The 21,148-nt window shown below is 30.8% G+C and overlaps 4 protein-coding genes across 4 annotated transcripts in view; 2 read left to right on the top strand and 2 right to left on the bottom strand.

Moving 5' to 3' along the window:
• The window catches only part of LOC120198589 (zinc finger protein SHOOT GRAVITROPISM 5-like), a 27,744-nt gene extending 6,951 nt beyond the window's left edge, over positions 1-20,793 (bottom strand). The window contains exon 1 of the mRNA XM_039199898.1: positions 20,784-20,793. The gene's annotated coding sequence lies outside the window, so the exon portion shown is untranslated. The remainder of the gene's footprint in view (positions 1-20,783) is intronic.
• On the top strand, positions 12,754-14,661 carry LOC120198091 (annexin D5-like). The gene is made up of 5 exons (XM_039199472.1): positions 12,754-12,829; positions 12,908-13,053; positions 13,144-13,362; positions 13,433-13,735; positions 14,350-14,661. The coding sequence occupies exons 1-5, from the start codon at positions 12,754-12,756 to the stop codon at positions 14,551-14,553; spliced, it is 948 nt and encodes a 315-aa protein (XP_039055403.1). The 3' UTR covers positions 14,554-14,661.
• On the top strand, positions 16,048-17,827 carry LOC120198591 (purple acid phosphatase 4-like). The gene is made up of 6 exons (XM_039199899.1): positions 16,048-16,287; positions 16,367-16,523; positions 16,597-16,704; positions 16,778-17,034; positions 17,145-17,212; positions 17,587-17,827. Exons 1-6 carry the CDS (start codon positions 16,063-16,065, stop codon positions 17,804-17,806), a joined length of 1,035 nt encoding a protein of 344 aa, XP_039055830.1. The 5' UTR covers positions 16,048-16,062; the 3' UTR covers positions 17,807-17,827.
• On the bottom strand, positions 19,753-20,989 carry LOC120198592. The gene is made up of 2 exons (XM_039199900.1): positions 20,633-20,989; positions 19,753-19,992 (listed from the first exon to the last, which is right to left on the bottom strand). The coding sequence occupies exons 1-2, from the start codon at positions 20,946-20,948 to the stop codon at positions 19,772-19,774; spliced, it is 537 nt and encodes a 178-aa protein (XP_039055831.1). The 5' UTR covers positions 20,949-20,989; the 3' UTR covers positions 19,753-19,771.
• Positions 20,990-21,148: the final 159 nt, after the last annotated feature.

Here is a 21,148-nt window from a genome sequence, read left to right as displayed (position 1 = left end):
TTTAGTTATATTTTTGAAATAATATTTAATGTACATTATTTTACTTAAATATTTTATCTTTATCCTACATCAACATTCTTAATTTTACTTTTGATATTATGTTGCATTAATTTTCATATTTTACTTTTACATCATGTTTTTGTTTATTTTATGAAAAATAATGATATAATATCGTTTTATTATAAGTTAGATGGGATAGATTTCAAAATTGTTGAAATGCGACTCTCATTAGTATTTTAAAGCAAAAAGATATCCTTTCATGAATTCTAGTGAATAGAGTATTTCTAGATATACCCATTTCTTAAATTTCATTCACCTCAAATAAATTAACATCAATAAAAGAATTATATTTTAAATTTAGATTCGAATTAATAAAATCTATTATAAAGAATATATTTCTCAATTAAATACTAGTCCTAGATGTTGTGGGAATGTGCGTCCATCCTTCTGTGTAACTGACATTTGAACTCTTTCAAAATGTTTCTCTAATGAAATGTGAACTTCAATTTTTTTTTTTAAATTCGATTCTATAGGTGTTTGATTCTACCTAACTCAAATGGTCAGTGATGACACTGACATTTGAACTCTTTCAAAATGTTTCTCTAATGAAATGTGAACTTCAATTTTTTTTTTAAATTCGATTCTATAGGTGTTTGATTCTACCTAACTCAAATGGTCAGTGATGACTTCAAGTTTATTTTTAAAAAATCGAGTTTTTAAATTTTTTAAGTCGAGAATTATCTGAGCTTAAAGATCATTCAAGCATCCTCCAGTCAATTATAATCTTCTGACATGATCATTGCTAGATTCACGTGATCTTTGAGAGCAAAGTATGTTATCTAACAGTCATATCTAGTCATCCTATCATTCAATAGATAGCCACCATGACCCTAGGTTAGACACCAACCATCAGTGGATCTAGAAATATTTTTGAGATGGGCATACTTGTATTAATAACACAAAATTTTGTATGAAGTAAACACAAATAAAATTTCAGGTGGACACAATCAACAAATATATAATTAATTGAAGAAAATTCAAATTTCAGAATAGATACATATCCATTCTAGGTTATAGGTGCATCCGCCACTAAAACTAACCATATATACCATATTCAATCTTCTTATAGATCATATATATATATATATATATATATATATATATATATATATATATATATATATATATATATACTTTTTTTCAATTTATTCAAATCGTGACTCTCCGCCCAAATTAATAAATAAACAAAAACCGTAACATCGGTTTTTTATTAACGAGAACAATATGGCATGCAAGAGTATTCACGGAATCAATAGTACCGGTGGCATGCGACAATAATAGGTTTAACAATATTTCAGGCATGCATTAATGTATTTTGCACAGAAACAATAGCGTGCTTCATATTTCATCTATCACAGACTAGATAATATCAGATAATCAAAAACTATCAATAGAGAGATGACTGATCAAGCGGTGGCGGATTAGATTTTCAGGAGATTAGATCGTGATTTTCAAGTTTTGAGGGATAGGAGGCGGTCAGAACTAATGGTTCCAGCGAATGATGAAGGGACGATGGTACACGAACGGTCGGAGAACTGTGGAGGATGGGCGGTTGCCGGCGACGACTTAGGAGGTGTTGACTTTTAAGACAACATAATATATATTTTATTCAAAACGGGAAAATTGGAGGATAAGTCCTCAAATCTCCTTAATTTTACGATAATGATCCCATACATTATAATAAATTTCAATTTTAACCTTTCTCTTTTCCCCCCAAATTTCAAATAAATTTCCGAAATTCAAAATCTTAGTTTCCTCTTAGACATTTAATCCTCAATTGGGGGCATGACATTTATCGTTACATGTATATAAGATTAATTTATTAAACATGAATATATATTATCAAATAATTTTTAATATAACTATAATTTGATCTAACAATATAAGATGTTAGGTTCTTTAAACACAAATCATAATTCAAATTTTGGCAATGTGAATTGAACATATTAGGTTGAGAGAGTTGTTCATATACATTTAATGTACTCGATTCAAATTAATTGATTAATCGGTCTAACATCAATAATTGTACCAAAACTAATAAATTTTAATACACAAATGTTTTGAGACACGATTAAAATAATAATTTGTTTGTTAATTATACATGTTAATTAACTTAATTTCATCTAAAGAGTAACTTTTTAAAATTAAATTTTTAAAGAGGTTGATTATTAAAATTTAGTGGCATACGAATTTTTATATAAACTTGTTAGTATATTTATCGAAAGAAACTTTTTTAAGTTAATTTTAAAATATTGCATTAGTTATATAATGAAAAATAAATAGTACTTTTGGTAATTTAAAAATTTCTCTAAATTCATGCTTTATATATTATATATTATTTTATCTTATTTCTTTTATTTTTCCTTTATTATACACAATTGAAGTATGCATAATCAAATATTCATAGCGATTAAACTTCCTTATATGAAATAGATGAAAATAGACTCAATTTATGATTTATGATTGGGTTAATAAAAAATAAGTCACCAAACTATGCATCGAAAGACGTTTTAGTGCCTAAAGAATTTTTTTGTTAAAAATAAGTGCTTAACGTTTTCTTCGTTACCATTTTAGGTGCTCGGACGTTAACTACCATTAAAAATCTCCGTTAAGTGACACATGTCACATTCTGGTTATTTTAAGAATTTTTATTTAAACAAAAATATATTTTAAAAAAACCTATTTTTCAAATCTTAAAAAAAACTCAAAACTTTTAAAACCTTAGTTTTAATCCCTTTGCCACTGCTGACCACCACCAACGTCATCAATCGGTCAAACACCCAACGACGTGTGTTCGACTAACCACCCACAACGAAAACCCCATTCTTTCACAATCGATCGAACATCAAATCCCCCTAAATCATAAATTCCTAAACATAAATCCTTCAAAACCCTAAAACGATCATTTACACCATTTTTGAGTGTTCGATTAGTTGCAAAAGTACGGGGGTTTTCATCGTGGGTGGTTGGCCGGTCACAAGTCGTTGGGTGCTCGGCCGATTAACGGCATTGGTGGCGGTCGGCGGTGACAATGGGATTAAAATTAAAGTTTTAAAAGTTTTGGGTTTTTTTAAAGATTTGAAAAAATATGTTTTTTAAAATATATTTTTAATTTAAATAAAAATTCTTAAAATTACCAAAACATGACACGTGTCACTTAACAAATATTTTTAACGGCGGTTAACGTACAAGCACCTAAAATGGTAACAAAGAAAACATTAGTCACTTATTTTTAACGAAAAGTTATTTAAGTACTAAATTTTTTTTCGAAACATAATTTAGCCATTTATTCTAATATAATGCTTTTATGGTCTAGGGTTTAGGATTTAACACATAAATATTTTTTTTTAAATAAACATCACAATTATTATGTTAAAATGAAAAGAAAAAAACATCACAATTATTATGATAATTGTAAATCCAAAAGATATTATTGAACGCAATGCATAATCCAAAAGAGATATACATGGATTTCTTCAATAATTTCATTGCACTGAAACCTGAGGACCTTTGTCTGGTTTGGTTTTGTTCGTATCCAAGGAATTGGAATCTATGTTACCCAAAATTCATACAAATACACTGATCAAATTGTTTGTTTGTTTGTTTCCCATTTTTATTTTTAATTATTTTTATTTTTTATGAACTACTATTTATTTTTTTGTCCGAGTTTTAAATTTTTTCATTTGATTTCATTCTACAATGTATTATTCTCATATCCTGTTTTTTTTCCCAATATGGGATTGAGTATTTTCTTTCGCCCTTTATTGATTTTTCATTTTTGTTGATTTGGGATTTTTGTATTCTTATTATATTTGTTTTTGGTATTATAATTATATTATGTTTTTAAATTTTCTAGATCTTATTTGGTATTATAAGATTTGAATTTAATCTATAAAATAACATTCAGTTTGATTCTAAAATTAACCGATTAAATGAATTTAGTGATAAAATAGACTGTTATTTTCTTAAAGATTTCGGGTTTTAGTAGATGTGTTTGCGGGATGGGTATACTTGTTAATGGCTAAAATTTTTTTAAAATAAATATTATCTTATAATCAACACAGACAATTTAAAATTTTGATTTTAAGATACCATGATTTTCATCTAAAAAACTCATCTATAACATATATAAAAATATTACATTATTAATCGAATTTTAAGTATATTTTTTATAAAACATAAACAAATATTAAGCATTTAAATAAAAATTATTAATGCAATTAAGATACATTTATTTATAATGATTTCTTTCAACCCAAACATAGTAATAATAAAATCTAATGATCATATACATTTTTTTATGATATATGCGTTCACAACTTTTTGAGTTTGTTACAAAACGGTCATCAATAATAGTATAAATAAAGAGATTCACACACTGTAGGATTTTAAATTTCCATATAAACTTTCATTTCGCATCTTTAGCCCGTCCGCAATCCTTGAGATGATAATGTTAGAAATTCATAAGTGAACACATGAGATTTAACGCGATTTACTTTCATTTACTTTTACAAATGAGAATAATATTAATTTATAATAAATATAGAGGTCACGATGTTTAAAAAATATGATATATCATATATTTTAAAATCTGATATTGATATCAAACTCAGAGTATCTCAAATTACTCGCCATGTATACTTACAAAATATATATATATATATGTAACATAAACTCTAAAAATTGTAGAGACTATAAAAGATTACGCTCTCCAAAATATTTTTTTCTCATCGTTATGAAGGTTAAGACTTATTCCATATTTATATAGTCAAAATATCTGGTCACAAGAAACTTAATTCTATAAATTTATTGCTTAAAATAAATATTTACTTATTAAATAAATACAATAACCAAGTAATATTCTACCACTAGAATTATATCAAAATCCAACTTAATTACCAACTAGAATTTTAGTCAATATCAAACAATCTCTCATTTAATATAAATTTCATTCATACATTGGTCTTCAAGTCTTTAACAACACAAATGGTTGTTGCAAAATTTGTTGAAGCACAGCTAGATCGACTGAGAATTACTCCCCATACAACTAAAATTTTGTTGTAGCAAAATTCCTCTTATATGTATCAAAATTCACTAATTAAATCTACAACAACAAATTCTTTTAAAATTTCATAATTCGAACCATGACTCTAATACCACTTGAGGGAAAAAATAACCAAAACAATATCAACATAAAATATAAGAACGTAGAGATGAGATTTAATGTGATTCGACCTTGCATATTACCTCTACGAATGAAAAGAATAGTAATCTGCTATAAACGTAGGGATCACGAATGATATAAATACATGACATCTCATATATTTTAAATTTTAATATCAATATTAAAACTCGAAGTATCCCAAATCACTCTCTTAATATCTCTAAAAAATAATCTTATATTTTGTGAATCAAATATCTTTTTAATATGATGATTTCTAGTATTTCATTTAATAATTATATAAAGTTAATAAAAACAAAAGTACTCTCATAATAATATTTTTTTTCTAAAATAATAATATTCTAAACGGAATTCTCAGAATAATGGATTTCTAAAATAATAACACTGTAAAAGCAAAAGTACTATTATGATAATATATTTTCTAAAATAATAATTTTTTACATAAAAATTACGTATATTATAAACTGAATTCTCAAAATAATGGATATGTAATTCATTAGTTTTCATACGCTCCATGGGAGGCGGACAAGTTGTTTAGTGAGTACAGCACAAGTGTCAGGTTCTGAAAAGGCAAAATGAGCGTTTGGTAAATTTATAAAATTCGTAGGAAAAAAGTTACACAAAAGGTAAAAACAAGTAAATTATAAATCCGAACTTTTTAACCAAAAGTAAATATAAAGACGGACAAATTTGTTAGGGACTTGACTCCCACACGACAGAGTCAATAAAGCACCCTTCAAAAAATTTAGTCCATACAGACTGATGGACGTTTTCAAAAAACCCGACTTCTCTGTTTCTCGGGTAAACTATTAGATTGGTCACTTCCTTTTTATATTTATGTATTTTTATTCATCAAATTCAAAAAATTTAATTTTTGATCACTTATGTTATTAAGTTATTACATTTTAGTCACTTATATTATCGATTGTTACATTTTAGTCATTGAACCGTTAACTCTTAATAATTTGATGATGTGACACGTTAGTTAAAAAAGATAAATTTTTAGTTTTACCCTTGAACTTTAAATAGAATACTTGTTAGACCTCAAACTTTAGATAAAACATCATTTTGACCCCTAAACTTTAGCTGAAATATCAATTTGACCCCTGAATTCAACCAAAATCTATTGTCATCGCCACCACTAGACATTGTCATTGTCGATTATCATCAGTTGACATCGACCATTGTCTCTGTCGACTGTTAGACTCTAAAATTTATAGTTCACTCCTTTTTGACATTATGAACACGAATTTAGTGTCGATTTCACCAGAAAATATTCATAACTCAAAAAATCTAACCTATAACTCTTCAAACTCCTTTCGAATTAAACCATAATAATAAATTTATTATAAACATTCATTTAAAATAAAAAGATTAAAAATCTAAATCTATATCATAATCAAAATTATAAATTCTTATTTATAATATTGTTATGTTATTTTTATTATGTTTATAGTATTAATTATAATTCAAATCAACTTGAAAATGGTCCCAAAAATAAGTTTTTAATCGTTTTCAATTCTAGTCCAACTATTCGAACAAAATTCGAGACGACTCTGATATATATCATTTATATGATTTGTTTGGTTTAATTTTTAACAATTTTTTTGTATGGTTCTTTTTTTTTCTTAAGTAGCTAGTTCATGCACTTTGATTATTTTAGAGGAATGTCTAACTTATGTGATTAATTTACTCTTTTTTTGGGTAGTCTCTATGTATAATTTGAGGTACTGTCTCTTTATTTAATAAAATTATCCCTAAAATTTTAATATCACTTCTTAAATTCGTGCGTCTAACATAATTGTTTGCGTCCATCTCTGTTTGCATTTAGATCCACTGATTTTTACAATTATCCATTACCAATAAGTAGCCATAATTGTTATTATATTCACAATCAAAAATAGTAAATTTAAAAGATTTCTTAAATACTTTTCGTTGGCAGCAGCGGTCAATAATACAAAAGGAAATAATAAAATAATATGCATCGTCGTCTTATCGATGATAATTAAAATAAAAGATTTTGGATTTTAATGACCAAAGTGAAAGCACACTAAAATGTTAATAGCTATTAATATAATTTATCCTAATACTAATTTATATTTATATAAATTACATAGGAACTAAGGGTTGTTGTTCGTTACAGTAAGAAACAGGAGCTCAACCAGTGGCATGAAGCCTTATCTAAATACAGAAACAGAAGGGTTTCATAAAATATTAAATCCTTGGAAATTCGTTTTCCATCAATATAAGTTCAAACAATTTACCCACAGCCTAGGGCTTGTTTCTCATATTCTTTCATTTATACACACATACTATAATTAATATAAAAAAAATACATGCCATAAGAGCCAATAATGAATTAATTTAGTTGGACAAGATATTTGATTCTTTAAATAATGTTAGGGTTTCAAATCCTGATATTGACTAATAGAGCAAACTAAGGAATAAGGATAGACATATGCTCACTCTAGAATATGATTTTTCTCATAATAATAATTATTTTTTTTAATTTTACCCACTTAAAATTTTATTTATATTTATCTTACATAATTTTTTTTTATATTGTTAATATATATATATCTGTCTTAACATATATTTATGAATTCGCAGTATGAATATTGAAAGTACCTTACCAACCTCTCTACATTGACAACTCCAATAGCTCACAATATTCATTTATTACGGCATATATACCATAAATGCATAAATTTTATATCCTTGTTTTGACTTGCTTGTCGCGATGCACTTGGCTTTACCCTAAAAGATGGATATGCAGAGAGATCATAAAAACCAAACAAATTTGAAAAACTCTCAAGAAAAGTGGACAGTAATTAAGGTGGTCGTTAGGTCAATTTATGTCCCGATAAAGTTAGTGGGTTTGACCCCACTGTTGCGGTTCATTTTCATGATGAAAAAAAAATATATGCTACCAATATCATCGCAAAGTTTCGATCTTCAGAATCGATGCAATTGTTTTAAGCTTCTTTTTTCTTTTCTTTCACAGATCACCTTGAAGATTCAACACTCATATTTTCTGGTGTATTTTTTGGTATGATTTTGGTTTTTGTTTTCTGCGAAATTCAAAGCTGGACAAGCCAGAATCCTGGCCTGGTTTATCTTTTGTTTTTCTTGTCTGTTTTCCAGGAAAATCTGAAAGGGAAACGTGAGGTTATGGCCATACATACAATGGTGAATTGGGTTGGACCCAAATTTAAAGTGGACATGGCAAAGCCAGCCGAGAAGGTTGAACCCAACGCAGCCGCTATCCTTCATTTAGGGACCCTTGGGCTAATCAGTACCTTTACAGATCCGTCCATTGTTCTTTAGAATTTCAGATCACGATATCGATAGAAATTTTTAAGGATAAAGTACAATCCCGATTATAGGATTTGTTGAGCTTTTTTATTATTAGAAACTATAAAATGATTTTATGATTGTAGGACGTATTTTTGTTGGGTCTTTAAATTATTAAAAATTATAAAATAGTCATTCAACTATTTATATGTTGGTCTCCAAACTCGTATTTTTATGTTAAAAGATTGATGACCTTGTGAGTTCGACATTAACTTGTTGATTATGATATAATAAAATCCTATTTAATGATTGTAGACACTCATTTTATGTTTTTGGATAATATAATATATATTATATATAGTATATGCTACATAGTATTTAACTTCACTCGACAACGAAGAGCTAATTTACAATCAAGGTCTTCAAGTCGAATTTCAATTTCACGACGAAAGATATTGGACTAAAAGAAAACTCAAAATCAACTGCGATTTAGATTAACTCAACAACGAGGAGCTACTTCCCAATCCAGACATTTAGCTATATTTTAACTTCACGAAAAAGGATATCATGCTAAAGTCATCAGAGATCGATTCTGTAACCCCCTAGACTCATCCTATGAGTTACGACTAGATCTAGCGGATTATAATAAAATTTCCAAAAGCATTTTTTGATAATTTAAAACCGTATTATAAACAATATCTAACAAAAATAACACATAGTTAAAAATGATAAAAATTTCATAGAGTAAATATCAATTCGTCAGTGACTGAATAAAATAAAACACATCATAATTCGTATCACAGTGAAAATCATAAACATAAGTATTTCTTAATAAGGGCACATGTCATCGCAAATAAAGCAATTCGAAAGATAAAAACATTACAACAAAAAGTTATGTAAGAATGTGTAGATCCTCCAAGTGCCTGGTTTGGGATGCCTATCCAAAAGTATCTGAAAATGGGAAAATAGTTTGAAAATGGTGAGTTAGGGAGCTCAATGTGTCACAATAGTGCAAATAAAACATAATAGATAAAACAATCAATAAGTGTTTCAGAAAGATTTCGTAAAAGTCATCGATAAGTCGAATTTAAAAATCATAGTTACCCTCCTTCCATACAACAAAATGCAATTCCCCCAGAATTGCATCCATAAGGGTTACCTTATACCCATTGGGTACAGGAGCCATCTTAAAGGAGTACCTTGGGGCCTAAGAGTCTACCCAAAAAAGTTCTCGGGGCCTTAGAGCCTACCCAAGGGTCGTCTTAGGTCCATAAGGTATTACAGCTTTATTAAAGGTGAACCTACATACTCCAGTATCCTATCCAAAATAATATCTCAATAAAACTATTTACATAGTAATTAGTAATTTATAGGAATCCGTAATTGGTATAATCATATTTCTAGTGAAAACAAATAATCAGATAACATATATCATTTAGCCATAGTCCATAAGACATCAACCAGTAAATCATAAATTTCGGTGAAACTCATTTCAAAACAGCTAAACATTCATGTAGCATATAGGAAACACACCACGCAAAACGGGGTCGATCAGGGTGTCTACTGAGCATATGCTTCACCACGCTCTGCAGCAATGCTCAAACCTAATTCATAATAAAACTGGGTTACTAGCGGAGTAACATATTTAATCTATGCAATCATAAGGTTTGCGGGTCATACGTGTAACTACTGGTTCTCGGGGTCGAACGAATCGAGAGGAGCTGGGTCGAGCTGTCGAGCAATTGGGAGAGTCTCGTGTACCTTCAAATAACAATATTTGATAAGTATCTAACCTTAATTTAATTATTCTTAACCAAATTACTTAAGTACATATGCATGCTCGAGTTTGAAGGTCAATTCAAAGGCTTTCTGGTTGGAATTTGGCAAAACGAACTTTAAATTCAGACTCAAGACATCGAAAAACATATAATAAAACTTTTTGAAAAAATTGACTTTTTTTTGTCAAAGTCAACGGTCATAGTCAATAAGTTGACTAAGTCGAGTTGACTCAGCCCGGGTTGAATCAGGCGAGTTGACTCGATTCAGACCGGTTTGACTCAGGCGAGTATAATATATATAATTTATAGTATTTATTAGTTTATATGTAGTATATATAGTATTATTATATTGTTATATAATAATATTATTATTTATATACTATATTATTAATATTATTATTTTTGGTTTTATTTTTAGGTCCAAATCCAGGTCAAAGTCCAAATCAATTCCAAAATAGAGTCCAATCCAACAAAGGTATAATGATTGGAGCCCAAATAGAAGCATAAGTTACTTGACCCAGCGAACTAGGGTTTCATGCTTAACTCTAGCACCACACGTTCCTAGCCGCAAGATCAGAACAAAAATCAAGGGACCAGATTGAAGCAAATTAGGGTTATGAATCCCTTAAAATTCATCATCATGCACAGTCGCACGAGAGCCGTTGGATCTGGCTCTTTGATTCAACTGTCGAAAATGCATCAGGATATCAGAAGGCATTTCCAGATCACTTTTGGGAAAATTTTCCAAATCAAAGATAGTAATAAAATCAAATCCAACCTAAACAGAGAAACAAGAATCGAATCAGCGAACAAAAAGAAAACATCTTTATAGCATGCAAATCAATCCGAACCAAAACAATCAAATCCTAATAGTTTCGGGATCGTGAGTCCACCAATTTAAGGGAAGAAGCCACATTCGACGAACTATATAAACCCTGCAAATCAAACAAAAAATAGACCAAACATCAAGCCTAAAAGCATTTGAACACCATAAAAAAATCACCCAAAAATCGAAGAAGAGAAGAAAATGACTTAGCTTTGTTGTGTAAATCGAGCGGTCACCGGGAAGGTGAAAAAACACCAATGAAAAGTAAAAAAACCATGAACTTTGGTGTAAATCTACGCTGTTGTGGTGGTTTTTGGGTTAAAGCGAGGCTAGAAACAGGTTTAGAATAGTGAGAGCTTTTTATGGGCTAGTTTTTTAGGTTTCCGACCACCATGCGGTCGGCGATGGGCTAGGCGTCGGAGAGTAGCCGGTTTAGGAGGGGGAGTTTGAGTTGAGAGAGTTTGAGAGAGTTCTTTTTTATGGTTTTTGAAGAGAGATGGAAAATGAGAAAAAAATGAATTTAGTGGCTATTTATAGGAGGAGCCTCTTTGTAATTAGCAAATATTTAAATTATTTCTGCAGTCCCTGAAATTCTGATGCATAATTCATTTTGGTCACTACTTGTAATTTAACCCTTGAATTTCAGTTTAATTCAACTTAATCCCTTTTTGATCTTGTTTTTATTTATTATATTCTTATAAATTGGTACCCTAACCCATTTTTTTGTTTTGCAGTATTTATTTATTTTTCTTTAACATTATTTTATTTTTTAGGGACATTTTTAATATCAAAATTGATTAAAGGTAAGTAATTTGGATCGAATATTTAAATTTTAATCTAAATTTAAAATTTCGCAAATAAGACAATCGTGTAATCGTGTTGGTACCGAAAGGGCAATATGAGTGTGTTTATCATTCCTTGACTGTAATCGACTCCCGAATACGACTAATTTCTGGTAAGATGCATATTCGGTAAATGGTAAGTTTTAGATGTTCGACCAACCTAATTCAAAATGATCGGTGGCGACTCCATCACATTAATTCAAGTAGAAATGCAAATTCGGGACCACCTGAAGGACCGTTGTGACAATGATATATACTGGCATCGTTGTTGCTTTCAGTAACTGACTCGACAACATAATGTAAATGAAGAGTTTGATACACAAAACACAACTCAAACGATTCTTGGATCAGATTTTATCATATTCTAATCGACATGTTAACGTCCACTTTAATCGACCATCAATTCTTTTAATGAAAAAAAGATGAGTTTGGAATATATATATATATATATATATATATATATTAGGATGACTATTTTTTAATTTTTAATAATAAGAAGAAACGGGTAATCAGTCTCAAATTTAAAGTGTATTTTTGTTGTAATAAGCGATCTCTGGCTGCTTTTATTAATATGGAGTGTTTAATAATAGAAAAGGCTGAAGAGCATATATATATATATATATATATATACGGGGGCGGTTGTAAATTGGTGGATAATCCTAAATGCATGGGATAAGCAACCTCTGTTCACCTTCTTCTTATTGCATATCCATATCCACCTTCACCTTTACCTTTCTTCCTGTTTCTTGTTGATTTCCGAAACGACGAGAAATGTCGACTGTAACAGTACCTCCGGTGGCACCTTCCCACCGTGAAGATGCCATGCAAATCTTCCGCGCCTTCAAAGGTATTCTTTTCTTCTTCATTTCTCCCCATTCTTCTCTTTTGCACTTGATTTTGCCCTAATTATGTCCTTCGTCTTCAGGAATAGGATGTGATGCGGGAGCGATCGTCGATATTCTAGCTCACAGGGATGCCACGCAACGCTCCCTCATCGAACAAGAATACGAATCCGCATACGGTCATGAACTTCGGAAACGTTTAAGATCCGAGCTCAACGGCCATCTCAAGGTAATTAATTAACAATATTCATGTTTCAATCTACAAAAATCGAAAACAGGGACTGATATCTGCACACAAAAAATATATATATGATCTTAGAAAGCAGTATTGCTGTGGATGCACGAACCAGGAGAACGCGATTCTTTTATTTTGAAGAAATCTTTGAGAGGAGCCGTGAAAGATCAAAAGGCAGTGACCGAAATCATATGTTCTCGAACTCCGTCGCAAATCGGACAACTTAAGCGAGCTTATTTCACAAACGTCGGAACTAATCTCGAAGACCACGTTGAAGATGAATTATCCGGTGACCATAAAAAGGTCTTTTTTTAACTAGCTATCTTTGTTATCTGAGATCATTGTCATGCTTCATTTAACTGTGATTTTACAGTTACTGCTTGCGTTTTTAACAACGTCACGCTACGAAGGCCCCGAGTACGATGAACAGTTAGTAGAGGAAGACGCGAAAGCATTACACAAAGCGGCTAAGAAATTTAGTCTGTCGGAGAAGACTTTCATACAGGTTTTCAGTGAAAGAAGTAGGGCACACCTTTGTGCTGTTAGTGACGCCTACAAGAGCATGTTCAAGAAAACATTGGAGAAGACGATAAGAGATGAAACTCACAGGAACTTTGAATATGCCCTTAAAACAATATTAAGATGTGCTGAAAGCCAACCAAGGTTCTATGCAAAGGTGAGGCCAAAAACTGCAGTTATTCTATTAGATTCCAATCAAATTTTATTTTTATAATATCGTTGATGGAACAAGATGGTTGACAATTTATTTCTTTTGATTTGGATAATTAGGTATTTTATCTCCACGAGGAGTTAGAAGAGGGATAAATTGAAAAAAGGATTTTAAATCTCTATTCCACTCCTCATAGAGACTAAGATCATTTGACCCCTCGATTACGACTCTCCAACAAATGAACCATCTACAATTACCATAATCATTTTTGTTCCATCAAAAAGAATAAAAAAGAATAATTCATTTATAAAACATTTGTTCGAGATCTCTCTGTCGTAACTCTTTTGATTTAGACAAACAACTATTAGTTAGTGTTTTGATCTTTTGTCTCCATGAAGACGTAAAAGAGAGCTGAGAGAAGAAAATGAGTTCCAAATCTCTCTTTTACTTCCTCAAGGAGACAGAATAACAAAATATTGGCCGTGATTGTTTGATCACCGACTGTAACTCTTCATTCAAATCACAAAAGATGAATGATCTACCACCATCATTATCATCTCGGTGTATCAACTGGTATAAAAATGAATAAATTATTTATAAAACATTTGTTCTAACAACAGGCGTTGAGGAAGGCAATGAAAGGTCTTGGAACAGATGACACTGCACTAGTAAGGATTGTGGTTACCAGAGCTGAGATTGACATGCAATACATAAAGGTGGAGTACCGTAAAAAGTATGGCAAGACCTTGAATGATGCCGTCCATTCCGACACATCAGGACACTACAGAGCTTTTTTGCTAGCCCTTTTAGGTCCCAATAATTAGGTCTCTCGTACAGGCCGTGATACAATCTTAAAACATGTAATGCGTAGGGATTCAAGCTTTAAACACTGCATGAATTTGAGGTCGGAGATTGAGTTTTCATAACTTGTACGTGATGGGAAGAATATATATGTTATCACATACAACTTATAAACTTTATGTTGTACATACTTGCTACTAGAAATGCAAATCCTGTTTGGTATTGAGTGAAGATTTTCTTGAGTTTTATTGGAAATATTAATATATATATCACGTGGACGTGTTCGATAGAGTGATAACAGCTATAAATTACTTTTGAAAACACTAAAGATAAAACTTAAAGCACAAAATATATAAATAAAAGACATGAAAATGTTTATGCAGTTCAAATCAATGTATTGATCCTATCTTGAGGAACCTTACTCAGATAGAAATTTATTAAAATACTCCTTGATTAATCTCACTTGTTCATAGGACAAATATAATTCAAAATAAATTCTTATATAGATGCTTGAATTTTTGACAAATTTAGGAGTCATTATTTCTACTATATTCTTCGGATAAGAATAGTAAGTTTATTTTATTTTTTTAATCTTCTTTACATTTTACTTTGAAGATCCCATTAAACAATCTTAGTGGTTAAGGAAATATTGTTCTCCATATAGGTCTTGGTTCGACCAGCTGCATTTGCAGAGTGTATGTATATTTTTGCTGGCTAAGAAAGATTATAAACAAATTCTATCATATAATAACCCTAAATTATTTAAAATAAATAAATAAATTTTACTTTGAACAAAAATGTATTCTGAATAAGAGATATTGAAAATCTTTCGTCAATGATGCTCCTCTAACATGAACACATATTTATTAGTTTATGTATAAAAATAATTTGAACGCTAAAATTTACAAGTCCAATGATATACATCTACTTTATTATATTTTATGTAATTCATAAACATACAAAATGACATGAGTATGATCATCGAAGCATACACATTAATTAACATTGTTTAAACCAATTAAATAAGCGTGGAAAGAAGCATAATTAGAAATACATCAGAGGCTTACTTTGCATATCACCTTACACGAACATGTCATCATAATAGTACCATGCCCATACAGCTAAATTTACTCGTTTAAAGAGTATATCACATTGATCATATTGTACATGTATTGAGATATTATTGAGTATCCGCATAATCTTATATCATTCATGATCACTGGTCGAATAATAATATCAGATGTTGGAGATATTCATCAGTCATGACTGTTGTTTTATGTGGTATCCGATGATTTGGGATAAAAATCAGAGCAGCCACGACTTTCTCAGAGGAGAGGGAAATTCCTTGTAAAACGGCTAGCCAGTTACAATCTCAGCAAACACTAAACTATATAAATGGCATCAGATCAACCAATTTCTCCACAGCAGTTTTAACTTGTATCTTTTTAATAAAATAAATAAATTATTTATCCCAATAAGTCATAAATCCTTTCCTTTTGAAAAGCCTCTTTGAAATCCATTTTTTAACAGCCATGGTGGTACCAACGGCGGCAGCCATGGCGTCCGGTTTCCCAACCAAACCAATGCTCGACCTTTCCTGTTGTTTAACGGTGGCCTTTTGCGCATTCTTTGTCCCAACCTTCGCCAAGCTTACAACCATTGAACACTCCGTCAAAACGGATGGGTCGCTTAGCTTCCTGGTTATCGGAGATTGGGGAAGAAGAGGACTTTACAATCAATCTGAAGTCGCTTTTCAGGTATATTTTTCTTTCTCTTTAAAGAAATTAGATCAACGCAATGGTTTAGAAATTCAATTCAATTGATTGAACTAAACAGATGGGAAGGATTGGAGAGAAACTAGATATAGATTTCGTTATCTCAACGGGTGATAATTTCTACGACAATGGCTTAACAAGCGTGTATGATCCAGCATTTAGAGAATCTTTCACCAATATTTACACCGCCAAGAGCTTGCATAAGCAGTGGTATAACGGTAAGTCTTTAATCGAAATTCAACCTCCTTCTCTCTCTCACTCTCTCTTTAAATTAGGGTTTCAAATGTGCAGTTTTAGGAAATCATGATTATAGAGGCAATGTTGAGGCACAACTCGGCCCGATTCTACCCAGTGTCGACAAACGATGGATTTGCATGAGATCGTTTGCTGTAAAAACAGGTAAATTGAATAAGAAAAATTGATTAAACAACGAAAATAGATAACTGATTATGAAAATTACTTCTGTTTCCAGAAATTGTTGATATCTTCTTCCTGGACACGACTCCGTTCGTGGACAAGTACTTCATCGAGCCAGAAGAACATACGTATGACTGGGAAGGCGTACAGCCTCGCAAAACTTACCTGGCTACTCTCCTGAAGGATTTGAAAGCGGAAATGAGAGACTCAACTGCAAAATGGAAGTTTGTTGTTGGTCACCATGCGATTAAAAGTCTTGGCCACCATGGCGACACTACCGAGCTTGTCAAGTTCTTACTTCCACTACTTAAGGTAATTTAATCAACTTGTTTAAAACAAATACGAATCGAGTTGAATTTATTGAGATGAGATTAACACTAATTCTTTACCAATTTGTTTTAATTCCATCTAAATATTTTCAGGAAAACAATGTTGACGTTTACATGAATGGGCACGACCACTGTTTGGGGCACATCACTAGCATTGATGGGTAAAGTTTTCCTATTTATGTTAAGTTTAAAAAACAGTGAATAGTTAAAAATCACAAAATTAAATTAAATCAAACAAAAAAATTCGGTTTTTATGTCATTTGGTTTCAGATTCGATTTTAGAAAATTATATAGAATATGCACTGAGTTTAAGTGTGAAGTTTGCTATTTTTTATGTTGAGATTGAAAAATAATGAATAGTTAAAAACTACAAAACCGAACCAAAAGTTTTAATTTTATTTTTAGAAAAATGCATAATGCGAATTGATTCATCTTTTATTAAAAAACCAAACCAAATTGAATCTAATGCAACCCTACCTACAATGCAACTCAAAATTGATTTGTTTGAATATGAATGATGTGTTTGGAAACGCAGTCCTATCCAATACTTAACGAGCGGAGGAGGGTCGAAAGCATGGAGGGGTGTCCTTAAAACCGAAGACGATATTGATGACACCGTCAAGTTCCTTTACGACGGACAAGGTTTCATGTCAGTGGAGATGAATGAGAGAGACGTCATGATTTTGTTCTATGATGTTGATGGCAATGTTTTGCACGATTGGAAGATCTCTAAATTGCTCTATTCTGCAGTTTAGAAAAAGCTTGCATTAATCAGGAGAAGAAAATTTAAAAAAAAAATTCAAAACATATATATTTTTTTGCAGAGTCTATAAATAATGTAATCTTGGAGATTTCATTAGATTTCTCAGTTTTATCTCCAAGTATTTTATTTATTTACAAATGAGTGTTCATGTTTTTGTCAACATGAAATTTTTTTGACTATGAAGTGGATTCTTTTTCATTTATTTTTACGTCAACTTCCTTTTTCTATAAGTTTTTATGTGAATTCCAGGTTAATTTTTTTATTAAAATATTCATATTTAGTTCTACAGTCCAATATATTTATAAACATAAGAATATAATCCTCTAAATATTTTAAAAATAACTTATAAAATATAACCCTGCAAATATCTTTCCAACACTCTAAATTCCTTACGTTCAAGAATTTAAATTTTGAAAATAATATAAATCGAATAATAAAATCCTTAAAAATATGACATGACTTTCTATGAAATTCAGAGATCTATTAAATGTTTATTCAATAGTAATCTTAGAATATTTCTTAATTTAAATTTCATAATTTTATATATTTTTTTAAAGATGGTACTTTGTATTATAATCATAAATATATATTTTTATGCTTTTCAACTATATTTTCTATTAAACCTTAACCATACATTCATAATGTATGGCTTTTTATTATCCTTTACATAAGGGTGAATTATAGTCATGATCACTTAATTATGGTCGGATTTTATTTTGACTACCAAACTTTCAATTTTATCAATCAGATCATTTAATTATTACGTGTTATTAATCAAGCCACCAATCATTAATAATTAACGGTGGAGCTCATTTAATAGTTAAAAATTAATATAATTATATATTTAGACTTCAAAATTTACACATTCTATTAATTTATTCATAATTTTAATTTAATAAATTTAATCTCCAATTAGATGGTAATATATGCCACCACTTGGTTAAAAGATATTTTCTAAATTTTAATTCATTTACTCTAATAAATGAGTTGTATATTTTTTTTAAAAAATTAAAATTATTAATTTAGTTAAAAAAGTCCTTTTTAATGATTATATATGACATTGTAAAAAAATATGGAAAAGAAAAAAATAATAAATATTCTATAAATTTAAAATATAAAAATCTTAATGTCATTTTTATTTTGAGTATTGTATTAATTAAAATTTAATATATCATTTATTAGATTTATTTCAATAGTTTAGGTACTCCTGTATCTATATATGAAATATTATAAATCACTACAAATATGTGATTTAACTTGGCGATTAAAGCGCATGCCCCCTCTTTTAAAATCTTAGGTCCAAATCATCACGTAATAGCTTTTACATCCTTCTTTTCTGCCACTAATTACAATAAGATGTGTATATGCTTCTCCACAGACTCAGGTTTGATCGCCTTATTGCCTAATCTCTTGCGAAAATCGATGGTTGGAACAAAATTAATGTATAATTAAGTGATCATGATTGAAATTCATCTATAATAAATAAAATCCAAAATCAAATGGAACAGATATGTAGATAAGAAACCCTGTAAACCAGATATTAAGAACAAAAGTTAAATAAGAAATGGAGTTTCTAAGAGTTGTAGCCATAAGATGACAAAAGAAAACCTCTAAAAAATAACATGAAGGATTACAAAGAGATTTTCCCTCCCCTCTGCTGGTATGAAACTTCAAAAAAAGTTTCCAATGTTGCCGATCTATACATTTGCTTTTAAACTCATTGCAGCTCGCAGCCTACCACCTTTCGTTCAAGAAATCTGCTCTCTCTCTCTCTCAACTGCGTTAGCAGATTTACTTGACACTGTTGTCATTACATTGGTGTTCTTCATTCATCACAGCCCTTCCATTGCTGGTTTCATCTAAGCTTCCATTGCAGCCTTGATTTGGAGATCTATATGGTTTTTAGGGACACTTATTAGCTGACTTCATGACCACAAAACTTCGGATGAAAGGAGAGTCAGGCATTCAAATACATACCCCTAATAGATAGTTGTAGCCAAGTCCATGTAACATAAGTTAAAAGCAACACATCACCAAAGTAAAAGGATGTACCTTTGTAGTTTGATGTGCATCCACCGTTTACATCCTCACTTCCAGGTTCGGTATTTCTAGGCGTAGTTTTCTTTGAACTCTCTGACCTTTTTAAGCTGCTATCAGCATGTCGTCTAGAACCAGTATCTGGGTTCAAAGCCCAAAAAAGAAATACAAATGTAAGGCCCAAAAGATAGACCGTCAAGTACAACACATTTTTTACTATTAATAATGGGTATAGTTAACTTGTTTAAAAACATTAAGAAATTGCCATCCATCGTTGTACGGCTTATAAAACCTTGAAAATGTATCCAAAGAACCTACATCAAGTGCGAATGAACAATCCCTGGGAGTTATCATTAAAACCAGGGTGACTGGCTTATGCACTGATATGAAATCCCCCAAACACAGTTCTATTGAAATTTATGTACATATTCGGAAGCCTATGAAAATAGAAGTATTTCAAACAAATATTTTGAATATAAAAGTCACCAATATCAACACCCCTAATCATTTCCAAGTACAAAATTCAATCTTCTCCTCACAGCGAATAACCAAATATAACAAGCTATAAATAGAAGATAATGATCACTGACGAATTCAGCGTTCACCGCAATGTAAGTAAAAGTCACCAACCCAGAATCCTTTAGAACTACAAATTTCAACCATCCGATCACAACCAAACCTAACAGCTGTAGAATAGAAGGTATCATTCACCATCGAGGCCAATGTTCACCGGAATGAAAGTGAAAGATATGAAATCAATAAACATGAAACAATTTGTAACCTTTTCTATCCTCTGTCACAGCCGAACCTTTATCCCCATCCTTCCCTAGCTCAACACAAGAATTAAATTCCTCGTGTTTCTCACTCCCTTTCTCATTTCTCTCGGAAACTGCAGACACAGTCGAATCCCCATCACAATCCACCCCAGAGTTCTGTATTTCTTTGGAAACATCTATCCTATGCCCCTTAAAGCCAAAGTTGGGCCTTTTAAATTCCTTTCCCCCAACTTTCGTGTGATCGTAGTGCCTTTGCCTACATCTCCAGGCCACCTGTTGAAGAGCATAGGAAACCTCAGCAATAGAAAAGAACTGCTGCATATGAAGCACGGGGTTCCAATGGCATCTCCGTTGTTGAATGCAAGCTAGCTTCCCCAACCTCACGCAAATGATTACAAAGGGCGTCAATCATAGCATTGGCTGCTGCGAATTCACCACGCAACCAATAGATAAAGCCATCACGCTCATTCGGGGAACCAATTCTGATTATGTTTCTGGTTGAACTCTACATTTCCCGATGG

Source organism: Hibiscus syriacus, unplaced genomic scaffold (assembly GCF_006381635.1).
Source record: "Hibiscus syriacus cultivar Baekdansim isolate YM2019G1 unplaced genomic scaffold, ASM638163v2 tig00117056_pilon, whole genome shotgun sequence".
Taxonomy (NCBI): Eukaryota; Viridiplantae; Streptophyta; class Magnoliopsida; order Malvales; family Malvaceae; genus Hibiscus; species Hibiscus syriacus.
The sequence above is the reverse complement of the archived record's forward strand: the minus strand, read 5'-3'. Positions and strand labels throughout refer to the sequence as shown.

Coding starts and splice junctions, on each gene's coding strand:
- LOC120198091 (XM_039199472.1), top strand. CDS start 12,754: ATGTCGACTGTAACAGTACCTCCGGTGGCACCTTCCCACCGTGAAGAT. Junction 13,054..13,143: donor AGCTCAACGGCCATCTCAAG/GTAATTAATTAA, acceptor ATATGATCTTAG/AAAGCAGTATTGCTGTGGAT. Junction 13,363..13,432: donor TATCCGGTGACCATAAAAAG/GTCTTTTTTTAA, acceptor GTGATTTTACAG/TTACTGCTTGCGTTTTTAAC.
- LOC120198591 (XM_039199899.1), top strand. CDS start 16,063: ATGGTGGTACCAACGGCGGCAGCCATGGCGTCCGGTTTCCCAACCAAA. Junction 16,288..16,366: donor AATCTGAAGTCGCTTTTCAG/GTATATTTTTCT, acceptor TGAACTAAACAG/ATGGGAAGGATTGGAGAGAA. Junction 17,213..17,586: donor CACATCACTAGCATTGATGG/GTAAAGTTTTCC, acceptor TTGGAAACGCAG/TCCTATCCAATACTTAACGA.
- LOC120198592 (XM_039199900.1), bottom strand. CDS start 20,948: ATGCAGCAGTTCTTTTCTATTGCTGAGGTTTCCTATGCTCTTCAACAG. Junction 19,993..20,632: donor TGTGACAGAGGATAGAAAAG/GTTACAAATTGT, acceptor CTTTGAACCCAG/ATACTGGTTCTAGACGACAT.